The 19,007-nt window shown below is 35.0% G+C and overlaps 1 protein-coding gene across 1 annotated transcript in view; it reads left to right on the top strand.

Annotated features, from left to right (window-relative positions):
• COL21A1 (collagen type XXI alpha 1 chain) overlaps positions 1–19,007 on the top strand; it is a 233,169-nt gene that overhangs the window by 99,396 nt on the left and 114,766 nt on the right. Inside the window, exons 2-3 of the mRNA XM_034991134.1 lie at positions 1,015–1,140; positions 4,466–5,017. Of these exons, the coding sequence (XP_034847025.1) occupies positions 1,053–1,140; positions 4,466–5,017 (640 nt within the window). The 5' untranslated portion in view covers positions 1,015–1,052. The remainder of the gene's footprint in view (positions 1–1,014; positions 1,141–4,465; positions 5,018–19,007) is intronic.

The following is a 19,007-nucleotide window of genomic DNA, read 5'->3' as shown; positions in this document are numbered from 1 at the left end:
TCTTGATGATTATAGCTTTGTTATACAGCTTGAAGCCCAGAATTGTGATGTCACCAGCTTTGGTTTTCTTTTTCAACTTTCCTTTGGCTACTTGGTGTCTTTTCTGGTTCCATACAAATCTTAGGGTTATTTGTCCCAGTTTTGTGAAAAATATCAATTGTATTTTGATAGGGATTGCATTGAATGTGTAGGATAGATATTTTAACATTATTTATTCTTCTGATCCATGGCATGGAATGTTTTTCCATTTCTTTGTGTCTTCCTCAGTTTCTTTCATGAGTGTTCTAGAGTACAGATCCTTGACCTCTTTGGTTAGGTTTATTCCTAGGTATCTTATGGTTTTTTTGGTGCAACTGAAAATGGGATTGATTCCTTAATTTCTCTTTCTTCTGTCTCATTGTTAATATATAGAAATGCCACTGATTTCTGTGCATTGATTTTATATCCTGCCACGTTGCTGAATGAGATCTAGCAATTTTTGGGTAGAGACTCTTGGGTTTTCTACGTAAAGTATCATGTCATCTGTGAAGAGCGCAAGTTTGACTTCTTTGCCAGTTTGGATGCCTTTTATTTCTTTTTGTTGTCTGATTGCTGAGGCTAGGACTTCTAGTACTATGTTGAACAGCAGTGGTGAGGGTGGACATCCCTGTCATGTTCCTGACCTTAGGGGAAAAGCTCTCAGTGTTTCCCCATTGAGAATGATATTTGCTGTGGGCTTCTCGTATATAGCTTTTACGATATTGAGGTATGTTCCCTCTATCCCTACACTGTGAAGAGTTTTAATCAAGAAAGGATGCTGTATTTTGTCAAATGTTTTTTCTGCATCATTTGAGAGGATCATATGGTTCTTGTCCTTTATTTTATTAAAATACGGCTATTTTAGACATAAATTATTCTAAGGCCAGTAAAAACTCTGAGTATTACAATGAAAAAATTTAAACTTATAATGGTTAGGTATTTGTCTTTATTTTTCTAATGTGTTTAACTTTCCTTTTTTCTCTTTTTTCTTTTTAGGAATCCTAAAACCAAAATATTAGAACGAAAACAGAAGCATGGCTCACCATATTTCATTTCTTTGGATAGTTTTGGTCCTGCTTCTTCAGAATTCTGTATTAGCTGAAGATGGGGAAATAAGATCAAGTAAGAACTATGAATGTTTTTGTTACCAACAAATTGATTGTGGAAATTAAATTAGGGGAGCTCAAGCAGTTCTTTTAAGGACCTTATTCTTTCTGTCTTTGATGCTCTAATTCCCTAAAATGAAATGAATTGCTATGTTACATATTAACTGAGAGGAAAACCTTCTTTCAGAGTTAATTTTGAGAAAATTCCCTGGTAATTGTTTATTCTCTTTTAACCACCAGGCTTTGGAATAAATGGTCTGCTATTGAGTTTATGCTCAGCCATTTAGAGTTTAGTGTTATGGAGATTAAGTGCCTACCTCATTGGGTTATTAGGACCATCCTATGAGGTTATCGCATAGAGATAATGAGATAATCCATGTAAACAGGATAACGCATATTAATGGCTTAGCACAATGACATCTCAGTAGATGGTGACTATTATTTTGATTGTGTATAGGAGAGCTTGCATTAGAGAAGGAGAGCTATATTGCACTTCTGCTACCCAGGCCATTATTTACAGATTTAAAAAAGTTGGCTTATGATCATATTTTAAAATGCATAAACACCATACTGTAAATTAATTATGGTTTCTCCAGCACTTAAATCATATGGTTTGACAGCTTGATTTAGCTTAAAATTTATTAATAATAAATTTAATGTTTGCATAACTTTTTATAGTTTAATCCACTCAAGTACTGTACAAGGTAGATATTCTTTTCTCTGTTTTTTGAGTAGGGAAAGAGATTCACAAAACTTAAGGGACTTACCTAATATCATACAGCTGGTTAGAGCTATAACTAGTATTTGAACTATGCCTTTGATCTTCAGTCCTTTTTTTTTTTTTCTATGACATTGGTGATTCATCTCTCCAAGAAGAGGTCTTTTGGAGTGGTATTTTGTCTAGTTTTTGTAAATGGCAGTACTTGCTTTTGTACTCATGCTCTTGGCTAACCTTGCAGTTATGAAATATATGGTCCATGGCTCTAGAAAGGGATATGAAGGACCAAGAATAACCCTGTAAGAGTTTATAAACACTGAATCAAGTGGCACACAAGCACTAGTAGGTCTAGACAGTGAGTCTCATAATAGTGAGGAAGGACAACCCTGAAGAACTTTGCAAACATAACTTGCCTGTCCTTTTGTTTCTCCCACAAAAGCCCAACAAAAGCATATGTCTCTAATCCCAGTCCAGTGTCCAATAAAACCAGAAGACCTGCATTCCCTAGGGTTAGAAAATTTGTCTTTGGGGAAGAATTCCATTTCTGCTGTCCCTGGCCTGAACTCTGGCAGTGTTCACCATGCGAAAGGAGGTTGGAATAGTGTTCCTCATGCTTTTTTGGACTTCACTGCCACCTTAAGAGTGATATCATAATCATGGTTACATTTTTGAGATAAATTCATGTTTTGGCAGTTAAAAAAATTTTTGGTAACTTCTGGATTATATGTTCACCTGACAATAGTGTTTATTTTTGCTGGTTACTGTGATGGGTGAGTTAACTTTAAAATTGAGGCATCTTTGTGTGAGCCTTGTCATCATTCCAGGTATGGAAATAGACAAATATTAGGAAAAGAATGGAAAGGAAAGGAGAGAGAAAGAGAAAGAGAGATTGATTGATTGATTTTACTTCTAAGGAAATGCAGGAATACAAATACTAATTGTCACTGAACGTTGTTTTATCCTCCAGGACTGTCCTTTGCAATTATGATATCTTATTTGTAATGTCTGCAGAAAATAAATCATATTGGGCATCTGATCACTACTAAGGGAGACCATTAATATGAATAGAAACACAAAACTTAAAATTTGTTATTATATTACCTTGACTCATCTCACCCTTTTCCAACTTACCTTCTCAAGGGACATATGATCTTTATCTGATGGGCCATAAATGGTATTTTTGCTGCTTTAAGTGCAGAATTGAGAGAAAGAGGAAGTGTAGCCATTCCTTTCAATGTACTCTGTTGGCCATTTCAAACTGTCAGAATTAAACAAACCACTTTGTCTGTTGGGCTGTGTTCAATTCTTACCTCTGGACCTTTGTACTTACTATTCCCTCTGATTAAAAGGCCCTCCTCTTCACCTGGCTAAAGCTCTCCTTTTAGATCTCAGGTTCCCTGTCAGCTTTCCCACAGGATCTACTCTGACTTTGAACAGTTAGTTTGCTACCCTTCCTAAATGTTCTCATAATATTTTGTACTTTCCCTAACCAGCCAGTTGTCTGTCTAAATAGACTGTGGTATCTGTTTGAGATATCTTAGGCATCTTTGAAGCTGGTACCCAACATGATATCAAGCACAGAGTAGCTATTCAATATACATATACTGAAAGAATAAAACAGGGTTGGAGGCATGCTGTGTACTGCAGAAAAGAGAGTTAAGATTTTTTTTCTTTTGACAAGTGCTTAGAACTTGTGTAGGTATAACTTACACCAAAGATAGTTTTTTGTTCTCCAGTAGAACTCTCAGGTGTGCTGATCACATGTGTTTCCTGGTATCTTGAAACACGAATCTTTATCTCTATGGAGAAAGGAATAGCTTTATACCCATTAACACAGATTCACTTAGCATGAGTGTCTTATTGGCTGAAGATGAGAGATCAGATCTTTAAACACTGATCTTGCATGTAGTGCAAAAGTAGACTACATTGGTGGTCTTGGTTCATTAAACTTTTATCAACTATATCAAAGAATATGGATCTTTATTGGCTAGTTGAATCCTAAAGTTGGCAGAAAGATTTTTTGTTTTTAAATTTCTTTCTCCCATTCATTGGTTTATTTTAGTAAATACTTCAGATTAGCATTAAACTAAACATTTCATGGATAACTTAAAAGAATGCTATTAGCATATAGCTGAAAATAATTTATTTCTTTATTTTTGAATTTTCATTTATTCAGTGGGGAATTAAATGTTGCTTTATGGTAATACCTGCCCCTACAAAGAGCTATCTAGATATCATGTCAAATACAGCATGCATTTTTTATTTCCTACTTTTAAAGCCGAATCATTAATCCTTAAATTAAGACAATGGAATTTTAAAATGTCAACAAAAATAATAGCTCTCATTTAGAAAGAATTTTCATGAGCTAGGCAGTATATCTTATTTAATCTTCACAAAGCTTTATGAACTGGTTACTTTTTCTTTTTAAAATTTTAGCTTTATTGAGGTATAATGGACATATAAGATTGATTTATATTTAAAGTGTGCCTCATGGTGATTTGATACACATGTATGTTGTGAAAGGATCCCCCGCATCTGCTTGCTTAAAGATTGTGAGTAAAAACCTCCCGTGTTTTGCGTATTATACAACAAATGTGCTCTGATGGTTCTCTTTTTCACTTAGGTTGTCGTACTGCTCCGACAGATTTAGTTTTCATCTTAGATGGCTCTTACAGTGTTGGCCCAGAAAACTTCGAAATAGTGAAAAAGTGGCTTGTCAATATCACAAAAAACTTTGACATAGGACCGAAGTTTATTCAGGTTGGTGTGGTCCAGTATAGTGACTACCCTGTACTGGAGATTCCTCTTGGAAGCCATGATTCAGGAGAGAATTTGTTGGCAGCAGTGGAATCCATACATTACCTGGGCGGAAACACAAGAACTGGAAAGGCCATCCAGTTTGCGCTTGATTACCTTTTTGCCAAATCCTCACGGTTTCTGACTAAGATCGCAGTAGTACTTACAGATGGTAAATCCCAAGATGAAGTTAAAGATGCAGCAGAAGCAGCAAGAGACAGTAAAATAACATTATTTGCTATTGGCGTTGGTTCAGAAACAGAAGATGCAGAACTTAGAGCAATTGCCAATAAGCCTTCATCTACTTACGTGTTTTATGTGGAAGACTATATTGCAATATCCAAAATAAGGGAGGTGATGAAGCAGAAACTTTGTGAAGGTAAGCCTTAATAGAATTTGGAAACCATTAATAATTGCATTTTCTAACACTTTGGTATAACCTGCTTTTTATACCAATGTAGTTATATTTAGTGTCAAATTATCATGTTAGAATTGAGGTGAATGTGTATTTTTGTGTTTCATTTATTCTGGATAAATTTTGTTTTTTAGAAACAAGAAATCTACAGTTGGAAAATGTCATACTTTGTTTTTTTGTTGCTTTTGCTTTTCAATTACAGCATGTCTATTGTGGAGATGGAAGAAAATACAGACACATAAAAAATAAGAATATATGTAAACCACATATGATCATTATTACTCTTGTTAGTGAGTTTTTTGTCTTTTTCATTCCAGCCTTTCTTTTTTTATTTCAGTGTGTCTGAGAGCTTATTCATGTGCCTAAATAAGGATAACATTGTATATATAATTTCATACTCTATTTTCATATTGTTGTATATTCTATTATTTTTATGTATAATTTTCATCCTCTACTAACATGATAGCAATCTTAGTATCCTAAGATAATTCATTTAATAATTTCCCTTTTTTGTGTGTGTTTAGTTCATTTCTTTTTGAAAAAAAATCTAAATTCTAGTTAGTTAACATATAGTATAGAGTAGAATTTAGTGATTCATCACTTAAGCATAACATCTAGTGCTCATCACAAGTGCCCTCCTTAATATCCATCACCCATGTACTCCACCCCCCACCCATCTTCCCTCCATCAACCCTCAATTTGGTCTCTATAGTTAAGAGTCTGTTTTATGGTTTGCCTCTCTTTTTCCCCCCTATATTCATCTGTTTTATTTTTTAAATTCCATGTATGAGTGAAATCATATAGTGTTTGTTCTTTTCTGACTTATTTCGCCTAGCATAATACACTCTAGCTCTGTCCATGTCATTGCAAATGGCAAGAGTTCATTCTTTTTGATGACTGAATAATATTCCATTGTATATATATACCACATCCTTTTTTATCCATTTATCAGTCAATGTGTTTAGTTCATTTCTAAGTTTTTCTGCTATAAATAACTGAATATTCTTGTACAGAGTCTGAATGGGAATCTCTCAGTTTTTTCAAAAACAAAGGTCAAAGTACTCTCATTGTTAAAGCTCTGGGAAAGTGTTAAAAATTGCACTTGAGAGAGACTTAAATTTCTACCATCAGTGAGAGAACATTTGAAAATATAGTACTTATTAGTCAATTATTTTTATATCATTCCATGAAATCTAACATTGTGTTTATGATAAGTGCATGGTATGGAAAAGCTCCAATTTTTGGCAAATATTAATCATATAAGGATATAGACATGCTTATATTCATATTATTTTGGGGGAGAGTAATTTGTTTGTAATATTATAGGCATGTAACATACAATATACCTAAAGAATAATATTCATGTAAAATGGAAAGCCTTTTTTTTTTCTAGTTTACCTAAAAAAGCTCCAAAAACAAGTTGGTTCACATTTGATAGAAACATTTCTGGGATGCCTGAGTGGCTCAGTTGATTAAGCATCTACCTCGCCTGAGGTCATGATCTCAGGGTCCTGGGATTGAGCCCTGCAGGCTTTCTGCTCAGTGGGGAGTCTGCTTCTTCCTCTCACTCTGTTTCTGTGTGCGCTCTCTCTCTGTCTCAAATAAATAAATAAAATCTTAAAAAACAAACATTTTTAAGTGATTGTGGTCTAGGAAACAAATTTATTTCTTTATTTCATATTTGGGGGCTATAGTACAGAAAAACATTTAAATTTATTTTTAGATTATTTAAGAAGGGATAGAAGTTAAGCATTTTCTTTAATCAAACTTTTAAAAAGGTACTATATAGCAAGTACAAATGATCATCACAGTTATTCTTTTTATGTTTCCAACAGTAAGACTGTGTTGACTCTTCTCATCTTGAGAGAAGAATTTATATTTGTTTCCCAATTTTATTGAAAAATAATTGATATACATAGATTTTTAAATACATTGTAAGATTAGAATTAGAATTCTTTGGTTTTGAAGCTAGATATATTTCATTATTAAAACAGACTTTTCATGGTGATATTTTACTTACCATTCTTTTATATCCTAAAATATAAATTTGAGTATGTCTGGGCAGTACTTGCTTCAGACACTTTCTGTAGATACATATTTTGGTAAATGCATTCAATTTAAAAAATTCTAATTACTCGTGAAAGAGTAGCTGTGCTTAAAAGGGGTAAAAAATTCTTTTAGCAAAAATGTCCAGTCTGTAAAAAAAAATTAAATTTGAAATCTTGCCAAATATTTCTTCATGCACACTCAAAGAAAGAATGTAAGTAATGTCTGTGTCTATTCAGTTCACAAACATGCTGTACAATAGCCATCTTTTAAAATGTTTTTGAAATTGTAGTTAGGGGAATATAAAGGCTTTTTTGCACTTGACTTTTTAATAACTATTAGATTATGATTAATGCATTGTTGTATTGCAGAAGCCTCAAATCTTGCAATTTGTGCATTGTTTGACAAATTTCATCTTTTTCTTTTTTTGACAAATGGTTAAATTCTACATTGAAGTGCTTATCATATGGGATTACCATTTCCTAATATTGTTCACTTTTATACTCTTGTTGTGATTGGTCCACAATGAACAAAATATTATTTACTTCTTTGGTCCCACATGGATTATTTCAACTTCATAGACCTACCATTTCCTTAAAGGTGTATTCTGTAGTACGTTTCTTATTTCAGGAAGATCTTTTTGTAATGGACAATGATTTCTTTATCTGTCTGAGAGTTTGATTTTTTCTTTCTCATTCTACTTTTTTATTGTAAAAAACACATGAGATCTAACCTCTTAAACATTTTAAGTGTGTAGTACAGTATAGTTAACTACAAGCACAGTGTTGCACTGTAGATTATCTAGAACTCCTTCAGGTTGCATGACAGAAACTGTGCCTGTTGAACAGCTACTCCCCATTTCCCTCTCCCTCCCCCTCTGACACCTACCGTTCTGCTTTCTGTTGTTATGAGTTTGACTACTTTACATTATTTCATAAAGGTGGAATCATGCAGTGTTTGTCCTTCTGTGACTGGCTATTGGGATTTTGATAGGGATTGCACTGAAACCATAGGTTACTTTGGGTGATAGGGGAATTTTTGCATTATTGAGTTTTCCAGTCCATGAACATGAAATGTATCTACTTGTTGGTGATTTCTTTAGTTTCTTGTAGCAGTGTTTTGTAGTTTTCAGCATTCAAGTGTTTCACCTCCTAAGTTTATTCCTTAGTATTTTATTACTTCTGATGCTCTGGCTAGTACTTACAATATTATGTTGAACAGAAGTGGCAAGAGTGGGCATCCTTGTCTTTTTCCTGATCTTAAAGGAAGAGCTTTTGGTTTTTCACCATTGATTAAAATGTTAACTGTGGGCTTTTCATATATGACCTTTATTATGTTGAGGTAAATTCCTTCTTTAATTTGGTGAGTGTTTTTATTATGAAAGAATGTTAAACTGTCAAATGTTTTTTCTGCAAATATTGAGATGATCATGAGACTTTTATCCTTTATTCTGTTAATGTGGTGTATTGCATTGATTAATTTCATAGGTTAAACCATCTTTGCATCTCAAGGATAAATTCCACTGGGTTATGATGTATGATTTTTTGGGCTCCTTTTGATAATGTTGTTGAATTCATTTTGTTAGTAACTTGTGGAGGAGTTTTGCATCTATACTCATCAGGAATATGGACCTTTAGTTTTCTTTCCCTGTAGTGTCCTTTTCTGGCCTTTTTATCAGGGCAATGCTGGCCTTATAAAAAGAGTTTGGAAGTACTCCCTCCTCTTCAGTTTTTTGTAAGAGTTTGAGAAGGACTGATATTAATTCAATTCACCAGTGAAGACACCTGGTCCTGGGCCTTTCTTTGTTGGGAGGTTTTTGATTACTGATTCAATATCCTTATGAGTTATAGGTCTGTTTAGGTTTTCTGTTTCTTATGGTTCAGAAATTTATCCATTTCTTCTAGGTTATCAAAATTGTTGATGTATAATTATTACAGTCTCTTATGATCATTTGTATTTCTGTGGTATTAGTTGTAATGTCTCCTCTTTCATTCCTAGTTTTGTTTATTTGAATCTTCTCTCTTTTTTTCTTCATCCAGCTAAAGTTATTTCAGTTTTGTTGATTTTTTAAAATTTTTATTTTATTATGTTAATCACCATACATTCCATCATTAGTTTTTGATGTAGTGTTCTGTGATTTATTGTTTGCGTATAACACCCAGCCCTCCACTCAATACGTGTCCTCTTTAATACCCATCACCAGACTAACCCATCCCCCCAGCTCCCCCCTTTAGAACCCTCAGTTTGTTTTTATGCAGCCATCAAAACAAAAAAACAAAAATGAAATCTTTCCATTTGCAACGACGTGGATGGAACTAGAGGGTATTACGCCAAGCAAAATAAGTCAATCAGAGAAAGACATGTATCATATGATCTCACTGATATGAGGAATTCTTAATCTCAGTTTTGTTGATTTTTTTAAAAAAATGAACTCTTAATTTTCTTGATTTTTTTTTGTTTTACCCTTTTTTATTTCATTTATTTCTGCTCTAATCTTAATTATCTTAAAGATTATTAGAATTTCAATTATTCTCTTGTTCCTGTTAGTTTTGGGCTGAGTTTGTTCTTTTTCTAGTTTTTTAATGAATAAAGTTAGGTTGTTTATTTGAGATCCTTTATTCCAAAATACTTAGTATTTTGCCACATCTCATAAATTATGGTATGTTGTGTTTTAGTTGTTGTCTATCTCAAAATATTTTCTAATTTCTCTTGATTTTTTTGAGTCAGTGGTTGAATAAATGGTTGTTTAAGAGCATGTTGTTTAATTTCCACATATTTGTGTATTTCCCACTTTTCCTCTTACCATTTAATTTCTAGTTTCATTATGTTGTGGTCGGGAGATATATTTGGTATGATTTCAGTCTTCTTAAATTTGTTAAGACTTGTTTTCTGACCTAACACGTGATCTATCCTGGAGAATGTTTCATTTGCACTTAAGAAGAATGTGTATTCTGCTACTGTGGTGGAATGTTCTCTGTATATCTCTGTTAGCTCCTTTGGTCTATAGTGTTGTTCAAGTTCTGTGTTCCCTTTTTGGTCTTTTGTCTGGATGTTCTATTCATTACTGGAAGTAGAATATTGAAATCCCTTACTATTATTGTGTATTCTGTTTCTATGTCTACTGTTTCTCCCTTCAGTTCTGTCAGTGTTTGCTTCATATATTGGGTGCTATGATGTTGGGTGCATATATTTTTAAATTGTTATGTCTTGCTGGTGTATTGACCCTTTTATTATCCCATCATGTCCTTCTTTGTCTCATTTGAGTTTTTGACTTAGTCTGCTTTGTCTAAGTATTGCCACCTTTTCTCTGTTTTGGTTACCATATGCATGGAGTGTCTTTTTCTGTTCCCTTATTTTAACCTGTGTGTGTCTGTAATCCTAAAGTATGTATCTTGTAGACAGTATATAGTTGGATCTTGTTCCCCCCCCCCCCTTGGTCCATTTAGCCACTCTGTGTCTTTTTATTTGGGAGTTTAATCCATTTATATCTGAAATAGCAACAGGGAAGGATTTAATACCACCATTTTGTTAATTGTTTTCAGTATGTCTTATACCTTTTTTGGTCCCTCTTTTCTGTCTTGCTTTGTGTTTTTTCTTTTGTGTTTCATTCACCTTTTTTTTTTTTTTTGTAGTGACATGTTTTGATTTTTTTCTCATTTTCTTTTGTGTATCTTTTATATAGGTATTTCCTTTGTGGTTACTATGGGGGTTACATAAAGCATCATATAGTTACAGCAGTTTATTTTAAGCTGATACGTTAATTTCAATCACATACAAATACTCTACATTTTTGCTTCTCCCTGCCCCCTCACACTTTATTATTAATGTTACAAATTACATCGTCTTACATTGTGTATTCATTTGCGTATTTTTACAGTTATTGTTTATAATTTTTTATTTTAACTTCTCAGAATTAAAAGTGATTTACACACCACTGTTAGAGTATTATAGTATTCTGAACTTGTCTATATATTTAACTAGTGAGTTTTTTTTAAGATTTATTTATTTTTATTTTAGAGTGAGACTGCGAGAGAACATGTGTGCACACAGCAGGGAGGCGCAGAAGGAGAGGGGGAGATAGTTTTTTTTTTAATTTTTTTATTGTTATGTTAATCACCATACATTACATCATTAGTTTTTGATGTAGTGTTCCATGATTCATTGTGCATAACACCTAGTGCTCCATGCAGAACGTGCCCTCTTTAATACCCATCACCAGGCTAACCTATCCTCCCTCCTCCCTCCCCTCTAGAACCCTCAGTTTGTTTTTCAGAGTCCATCATCTCTCATGGTTCATCTTGCCCTCTGATTTCCCCCCCTTCATTCTTCCCCTCCTGCTATCTTCTTTTTTCTTTTTTTTCTTAACATATATTGCATTATTTGTTTTAGAGGTACAGATCTGTGATTCAACACACTTGCACAATTCACAGCGCTCACCATAGCACATACCCTCCCCAGTGTCTATCACCCAGCCACCCCATCCCTCCCACCCCACCCCCCACTCCAGCAACCCTCAGTTTGTTCCCTGAGATTAAGAATTCCTCATATCAGTGAGGTCATATGATACATGTCTTTCTCTGATTGACTTATTTCGCTCGGCATAACACCCTCCAGTTCCATCTACGTCATTGCAAATGGCAAGATCTCATTCCTTTTGATGGCTGCATAATATTCCATTGTATATATATACCACATCTTCTTTATCCATTCATCTGTTGATAGACATCTTGGCTTTTTCCACAGTTTGGCTATTGTGGACATTGCTGCTATAAACATCGGGGTGCATGTACCCCTTCGGATCCCTACATTTGTATCTTTGGGGTAAATACCCAGTAGTGCAATTGCTGGATCATATGGTAGCTCTATTTCCAACTTTTTGAGGAACCTCCATACTGTTTTCCAGAGTGGTTGCACCAGCTTGTATTCCCACCAACAGTGTAGGAGGGTTCGAGGGGGAGATAGTCTTAAGCTGACTCCATGCTAAGCATGGAGCCTGACATGGGGCTCGATCTCACAACCCTGAGATCATGACCTGAGCTGAAACCAGGAGTTGAACACCTGACTGACTGTACCACCCAGGTGCCCCTAACCAAAGAGTTTTATACTTTGCACTGCTTTTGTGTTGTTGTTTAATGTCCTTTAATTTCAACCTAAAGGACTTCCTTAGTATTTCTTATAAGGCAAGGTGATGAACTTCCTCAGCCTTTTTTAATTTGGGAAAGTGTTTATTTCTCTTTCATTTTTGAAGACTATTTTTGCCATTTATAGTTTTTTAGTTGGCAATTTTTTTCCTTCAGCAAGCACTTTAGTATATCATCCCATTCCCTTGTGGCCTACAAAATTTCTATTGAGAAATCTGGCAGTAGTCATATGGGGTGGGGGGCAGATACCCTTGTAGATAATAAGTGGCTTTTCTCTTGCTGCTTTCAAAACTTTTTTTTTTTTTTTAGACAATTTGATTATAATATGTCTTGATGTGGATTTCTTTGGGTTCTTTAATTTGGATGTACATTTCCTTTTCTAGATTTGAGAAGTTTTTGGCTATTACTTCTTTAACTAAACTCTGTCTCTTTCTCTCCTGAAATGCCTATAATATGTATAGGTGTACTTCATAGTGTCGCCTAAGTCATTTAGGCTTTCTTCAATCTTTCTCATTCTTTTAAATTTTTGTTTTTCTCCCCAGATATTTTCAAATAACCTTCTTTAAGTTTGTTGATTCTTTCTTTTGATTGATCGAGTCTGATTTGGAGCCCCTGCTGTGTGCACACACGTTCTCTCGCAGTCTCACTCTAAAATAAAAATAAATCTTTAAAAAAAACCTCACTAGTTAAATATATAGACAAGTTCAGAATACTATAATACTCTAACAGCGGTGTGTAATCACGCTAACAACGGTGTGTAATCAGCCCCCTTTTGTTTTGCTTTGTTTTGTTTTTCCAGTTTAGTGATTGTGTTCTTCAGCTCCAAAATTTCTTTTTGGTTCTCCTTTATATTTTATATCCCTATTGATACTCTCATTTTGTTTATACCATCATTTTCTTAAGCTCATAGGACATCTTTATTATGGTTGTTTTGAATTCTTTTTCAGAGAATACACCTACGTTTCTTTAGGGTTGGTGTCTGGAGAGTTATTCTAGTCCTTTGATTGGATCATGTTTCCCTGTTTCTTTGTGTATCTTACAGCTTTGTTTTGGGTTCCACACATTTGAAAAAACAGTCTCTTCTCTCAGTCTTTACCAACTGGCATTGTACAGGGGAAGTCCCATTAGTCTGTCTAGCAATTCTGGGGGCCTTTGAAGCCTTTTTATGGAAGGATGCAATTTCTCTAGGCCTGAGTGAGCAATTTCTTAATTAGAGAGGTTTGCTATTTTTTTCCTAGGAGCTCATAATCTCTCACTCCCTTTGGTATCTGTCAATAACTTTTAAGTTCTAGTTTTGTAGCCATAAGCTTCCCCACCGTGTTCTCAGTGGGCATTAGACATCCACTGTATTCTGGCTCCTTGTCAGCATCCTTAGTCAGGTGGGACCAATATTACTCCCTCAGGCAGCCCTTGGGAAAGCTAGAATGCTAGATACATGCTCCACTCTTTTCTCTTCTTCCAGAGGGAGAAGATTCAAGTTGTGTGTCTTCTCTTGATCATGCTGAGCCATGCCAGCCACAACAAACTCCCTCCCCCCACCTCCAAGACTCTTTGTTCTCAGCACTTCCCAGGAATCCAAATGATTCCAGTTCCTTCAGTGCTCCAAATGAGGTTAGACAGAAACCAGTCTCTTGGGCAGGCCTGTGGATACATGCTCTACTCTTCTTTTTTCCACTCATGGGCAGTATCACGAGTGAGCGGGTCCTCTCCTGGCACTTACTTGTACAGGCTTGGGGGAGGGAATGATGTGGATAAAGTGAAATTACTTGTATTACTTGTTTCAGTGAGGCTCTTCTTGGCTTTGTGCTCACCTGGGGTACTTCAACTTCCTAATCCAAATCTGGAATTTTCATAAAGGTATTTTGGTCCATTTATTATTGTTAAATCAATGTTTCAGTGGGAGAATGTGGGCTGTGACTTTTCCACCGTCTTGCTGACATCATTCTTCTGTTTCTTTTTTGAGTAAATCAGAATGGGCTTGATGCAAAAAGAGGAGAGAAAGGAGGGAGAAAGAAATTTCTCCTTGCACCCAGGAAGATACCATCCTTAGGTTTCTTTAAGGGCTTCCAGCAGCCGATGGCTTGAATTACTGGGTTTTAGGACCCATATTTTAATTCAGGTATGTTGAGCTTGCCTATGCACAGGTGTGGGTAAAGAGCAGGCTCTAGAAAACTGCCTGTGTAGAGCCCACTGTGGGGCTCGATCCCAGGACCATGGGACCATGACCTGAGCTGAAGGCAGATGCTTAATGACTGAGCCACCCAGGTGCCCCCTGCCTGGGTATTCTTACTGTTTTATTTTCCACCATCTTGACTTTTGGATGAGGTAGGAAATTTATCTGTTTTTTTTAAAGGGGTATAAGATGTTGACTTGCTCAAATGGGGCCAAAGGCTAGAGGTCAGAAGGCAATTAGCTATGCATCCTCAGCCTTATCTTCTTTGAGAGAGAGAGAAAGAGAGAGAGAGAGAAAGAGACTGCTGCTTGAGTGTAACTTTGGTATCTTTCATCCTGTAAAACTTTGAGGCTTTTTTCCTTCCAGTGCTTTCTACAATGATGCACTTTAAGTTGGAATGATGTTTAGGACTTCTGAATTTCTTTCCCTCCCATCAAAAATCACTCATACTTTGGGTGCCTGGGTAGCTCAGTCAGTTAAGCATCTCTCTTCCGCTCAGGTCATGATCCCAGGGTCCTGGGATCCAGTCCCGTCAGCATTGGGCTCCCTGCTCAACAGGGAGTCTGCTTCTTTCTCTGTCCTTCCCCCACTCATGCTTGTTCCCTCTTCCTCTCTCAAAAATAAATAAAAATCTTTAAAAAAATCACTCATAATTTGTATACTATTCTTTGCTTAGAGATTGCTGGATAATTTGATTATCTAATTCAAGCTTTACAGTGTTTGTAATAGTGGCCTAGTACATTACCTTACCCTACTCCTAATTCCATCTGTATTTCATTAGAAGTCACAGAGGGTAAGGGTACACAGATCAGCAATCTTGGCCAGGACAACTGAGATGTTTTTGGAGGTGGCCAGTATTTTAGGTTCCATGATTTCATTACATACATGTGATTAACTTTTCTGTCGTCATATAAAACTGATTCCCTTCCATTCTTCCTCTTTACTGTTGGTACATATATACATGAATTTCTAACCATCAAGGTGGAGCAGAGGGAAATGAGAGGTGGGAGGTAGGGTAAAGTTTGGTGGATAGGATAGGATTGAGTATAGTATTCCGTAAAATCTCATCAAACTTTCAGGAGAATCACTTCATAATCTATCTGTAGATTAAAAGGTTTTGAATCTAATCTGAATTGAAGGCAATTTACATTGTTAGGGACAATGTATATCTAAAAATAAGACTTTCCATTTAATTAAAGAGGCTAGAGCTATGTTCCCACCAAATAAACACAATATGCTTATATTTTATGTGAAGAGTGATGTGTGAGTATTCACTGGAAAAGTAGAATGATTATGGCATGATTTAGAAAATATACAAATTACAACATATAAACCTTGCTCTCAGTGTTTATGATTGGCTCTACATGCAGTTGTATGAATTAATTATGTCTAAGAAAGGAATGAACAAGGAAATACTCAGAATAATTTTCATTAGGAATGTTTAAAACTTGTATGGATAGCCCATTCCCCCCTCTTCTCTCTTTCTCTGAAACATTATGTATAATATCTGTCACCTAATTACATATTTTATTCTCATAACACCTCCATCCTTTTCAGGTGATAATAGACATGCTAGTAGAGGTGAAAATTGGTACAATCACTTGGGAAAAGTTTTGGGCACTATATAATAGGGCAAAGTATATAGATACCCTCTGAAACAGCAGTTCTACTCCCAGATATTTGACTATGAGAAATAAGTTCATATGTTTACCAAAAGACACATGCAAGAATGTCCATAACAGCTTTATTAAAAATAGTCAACTGCAAACAACTCAAATGATTGCCCACATAAAAATGGACAAATACGTCATAATTCAGAGTGGAATACTACACAGCAACAAACAAGAACAAGTCACTGTTACATGGAACAACATGGATAATACTACAGATACTATGTTGAGTAAGAAAATTCAAGTAAAAGAATATACTGTATGGTTCATTTATATTAAGTTCAGGAATAGACCAAATTAATCCGTGATGATAGAAATCATTACAGTGGTGGCCTCTGGTAGTGGTGGTTATTGTCTGTGAAGGATCATGAGGTAACTTTCAAAGGTGTTAGATGTGTTCTTTGTCTTGTCTGGGTGCTAGTTTATAAACATGAATATGTGCCAGTTGATGTGCACTTGTAATTAGGGCATTTTATTGAATGTAGGTTGTACCTTAATAAAAAGGTTTAAAAAATTCAGCACAACATCTGTTAAAGTAAAGCACTATCTCCTGATTTTTTTTTTCTATAAAACTGAGGCTATAGCATTGTAAGGTGGTCCAGCCCAATCTCTGGAATCAGACCAAGATCCAGGTTTGGTTCTTTGTCAACATCATATTTTTGAAGCATGATCTTGGGCTAAGTGACTGGCTCCAACTTTGGAGATCAGACATTTTATGAATATTGATATCAGTGTGCTGGAGAAACGTTAGGGACATGTTAAGATGCCTGGACATTTAGTTAAAAAAAAGAAATAGTTTGTATGTTAAAATGCTACATAACTGTAATATCTGACAAAAGCTCTGTGAAATTAAAAATGAAAAAGAAAAGGAGTGAAGAATGAGGTAAAGGAATTATACACATACTATTTTCTGGGTATATGCAAAGGCAAAACACATTACCCTTTCTCCATCTATAGTATTGAGGTAGGAATAACAAAAAAAATTTCATTACATAATCAGTGCTTTTAAAATGAGAAATGGCAAAACCAGAGGAGTTATTTTTGTAATTTTGTAAGCCTGTAGAATTGTATTTTCTTTAACTATTCCTTAGGCCAAAGATTATTGTTATTTCTTATATTTTTTCTTATTATTAAAAAGAATATATTCTATGATTAGTGAGGTGACTTAAAGGTGCAAGAAATTTTGACTTTTCTGGTTTGTGCACAAGTTGTACTAAAGAGTAATAGGAGTCTCTTGTTCCATTGACTTACCATTGAAATCTGTGCTTCTGTGTCTCATTGTCTGTCAGCCATGCATCTGGCAGACATCTTCCTCAGATGAAGGACTGTTGACTCTAAATCAACCTAGATTTCAAGAAAGTGGGATTGCTTGATGGTAAAGGAGGATGAGATCAGTCTGTAATGAGAAAAGAAATTGTGTGAAGTTGGGGCTACCTTCTTTGTTATTTAATCTTTGGTAAGAGTATCTCTGTTTCCATAATTTATTTTGGTTTTGCTATTTTATTGCATTTTCAGTATGTTATGATGAAGTCTAAGTTATCACAACCTTGGTACTAAATTGGAACAGTGGTGACTGTTCCTCCTTTTGATGAACTTGTGCATGACATTAAAGTACATGATGATATAATAGACCTTCAGTAAGGCAGATGTATTAAATTGCCACTGAATACCATTGAGGGGTATGCATCAATTGGATATACACTCATGTTTGCCTTACCATCAAAACCAAGTTCAGTCAAGGAAAGTTTGAAGAAGTCGGCTTGCACAGATCTGCACCAGACAACTCTGTTTTATTGGACTATCAGGTCTGGATCAGTAAAATTACTTTTGGTTTCTGACCACAGATCTCCTTGACAGAATTCCCTTAATCTGAAAAAAACAAAAACAAAAACAAAAACGAGGTGACATCTGGAGAGAGGTGACATACGAACAATGTGGCAATGTGGAATTGAACTAAATAGACACTCATAAAAGGCTAGATATGTTCTAGAATAATGTGTTCATCAGTGTTCCTGTGATAGTAACTTAAAGCTGGAAAGGTGTAGTTGGAATTTGGTTGCTCTGGTTAGACTAAAGATTTATACAGTTTTTGTGCCCATGTCCATGGCAGAATTTTAAATAAGACACGTTTTTATGACATTGGTAATACTGGATTACTTATATTACTAAGCCCTGAGAATTAATAGAAAAGTGAATATTTTTTTCTGGGTTCTGTCGATCACTTAAAGACTTAAAAAATTTTTTTGAATATAGTTGACATAATGTTACATTAGTTTCAGGTGCACAACATAGTGATTCAACAAGTTTATGCATTATGCTATGCTCACCACAAGTGTATCTATCATCTGCCATCATATGATACTATTAAAATTTCATTAACTTTATCTTTCACTCCCCTTCACCTATATTGCCCATCCCCTTACCTTCCTCCCCTCTGGCAATCATCAATTTGTCCTCTGTATTTATAGGCCTGATTCTGCTTTTTGTTTGTTTATTTTTTTTGGTTTTTTTTTTTTTTTTTTTTTTAGATTCCACGTGTGTGTGAAATCATATGGTATTTGTCTTTCTTTGTATTAGTTCACTTAGCATACTCCCTTTTAGGTTTATCTATGTTGTTGCAAATGGCATGATTGCATCCTTTTTTTTTTTTTTTTAAGTCTCATTCTTTTTTATGGCTGTATAAGATTCCATTGTGTATGTGTATATCCATTTGTCTTTCAGTGGACATTTCAGTTGCTTCCATATCTTGGCTATTATAAACAATGCTGCAACAAACATAGGGGTATATATATCTTTTTGAATTAGTGCTTTTGTTTTTTTTGGGGGGGTAACTACCTAGTAGTAGAATTATTGGATCATATGGCATTTTTATTTTTAATTTTTTGAGGAACCTCCATACTGTTTTCTACAGTGGCTGCACCAAT

This window comes from Mirounga leonina, unplaced genomic scaffold, assembly GCF_011800145.1.
Source record: "Mirounga leonina isolate KUSES-001 unplaced genomic scaffold, KU_Mleo_1.0 Mir_53, whole genome shotgun sequence".
Classification (NCBI taxonomy): domain Eukaryota; kingdom Metazoa; phylum Chordata; class Mammalia; order Carnivora; family Phocidae; genus Mirounga; species Mirounga leonina.
Note: the sequence above shows the minus strand (reverse complement) of the source record. Positions and strands in the feature narration are given on the sequence as shown.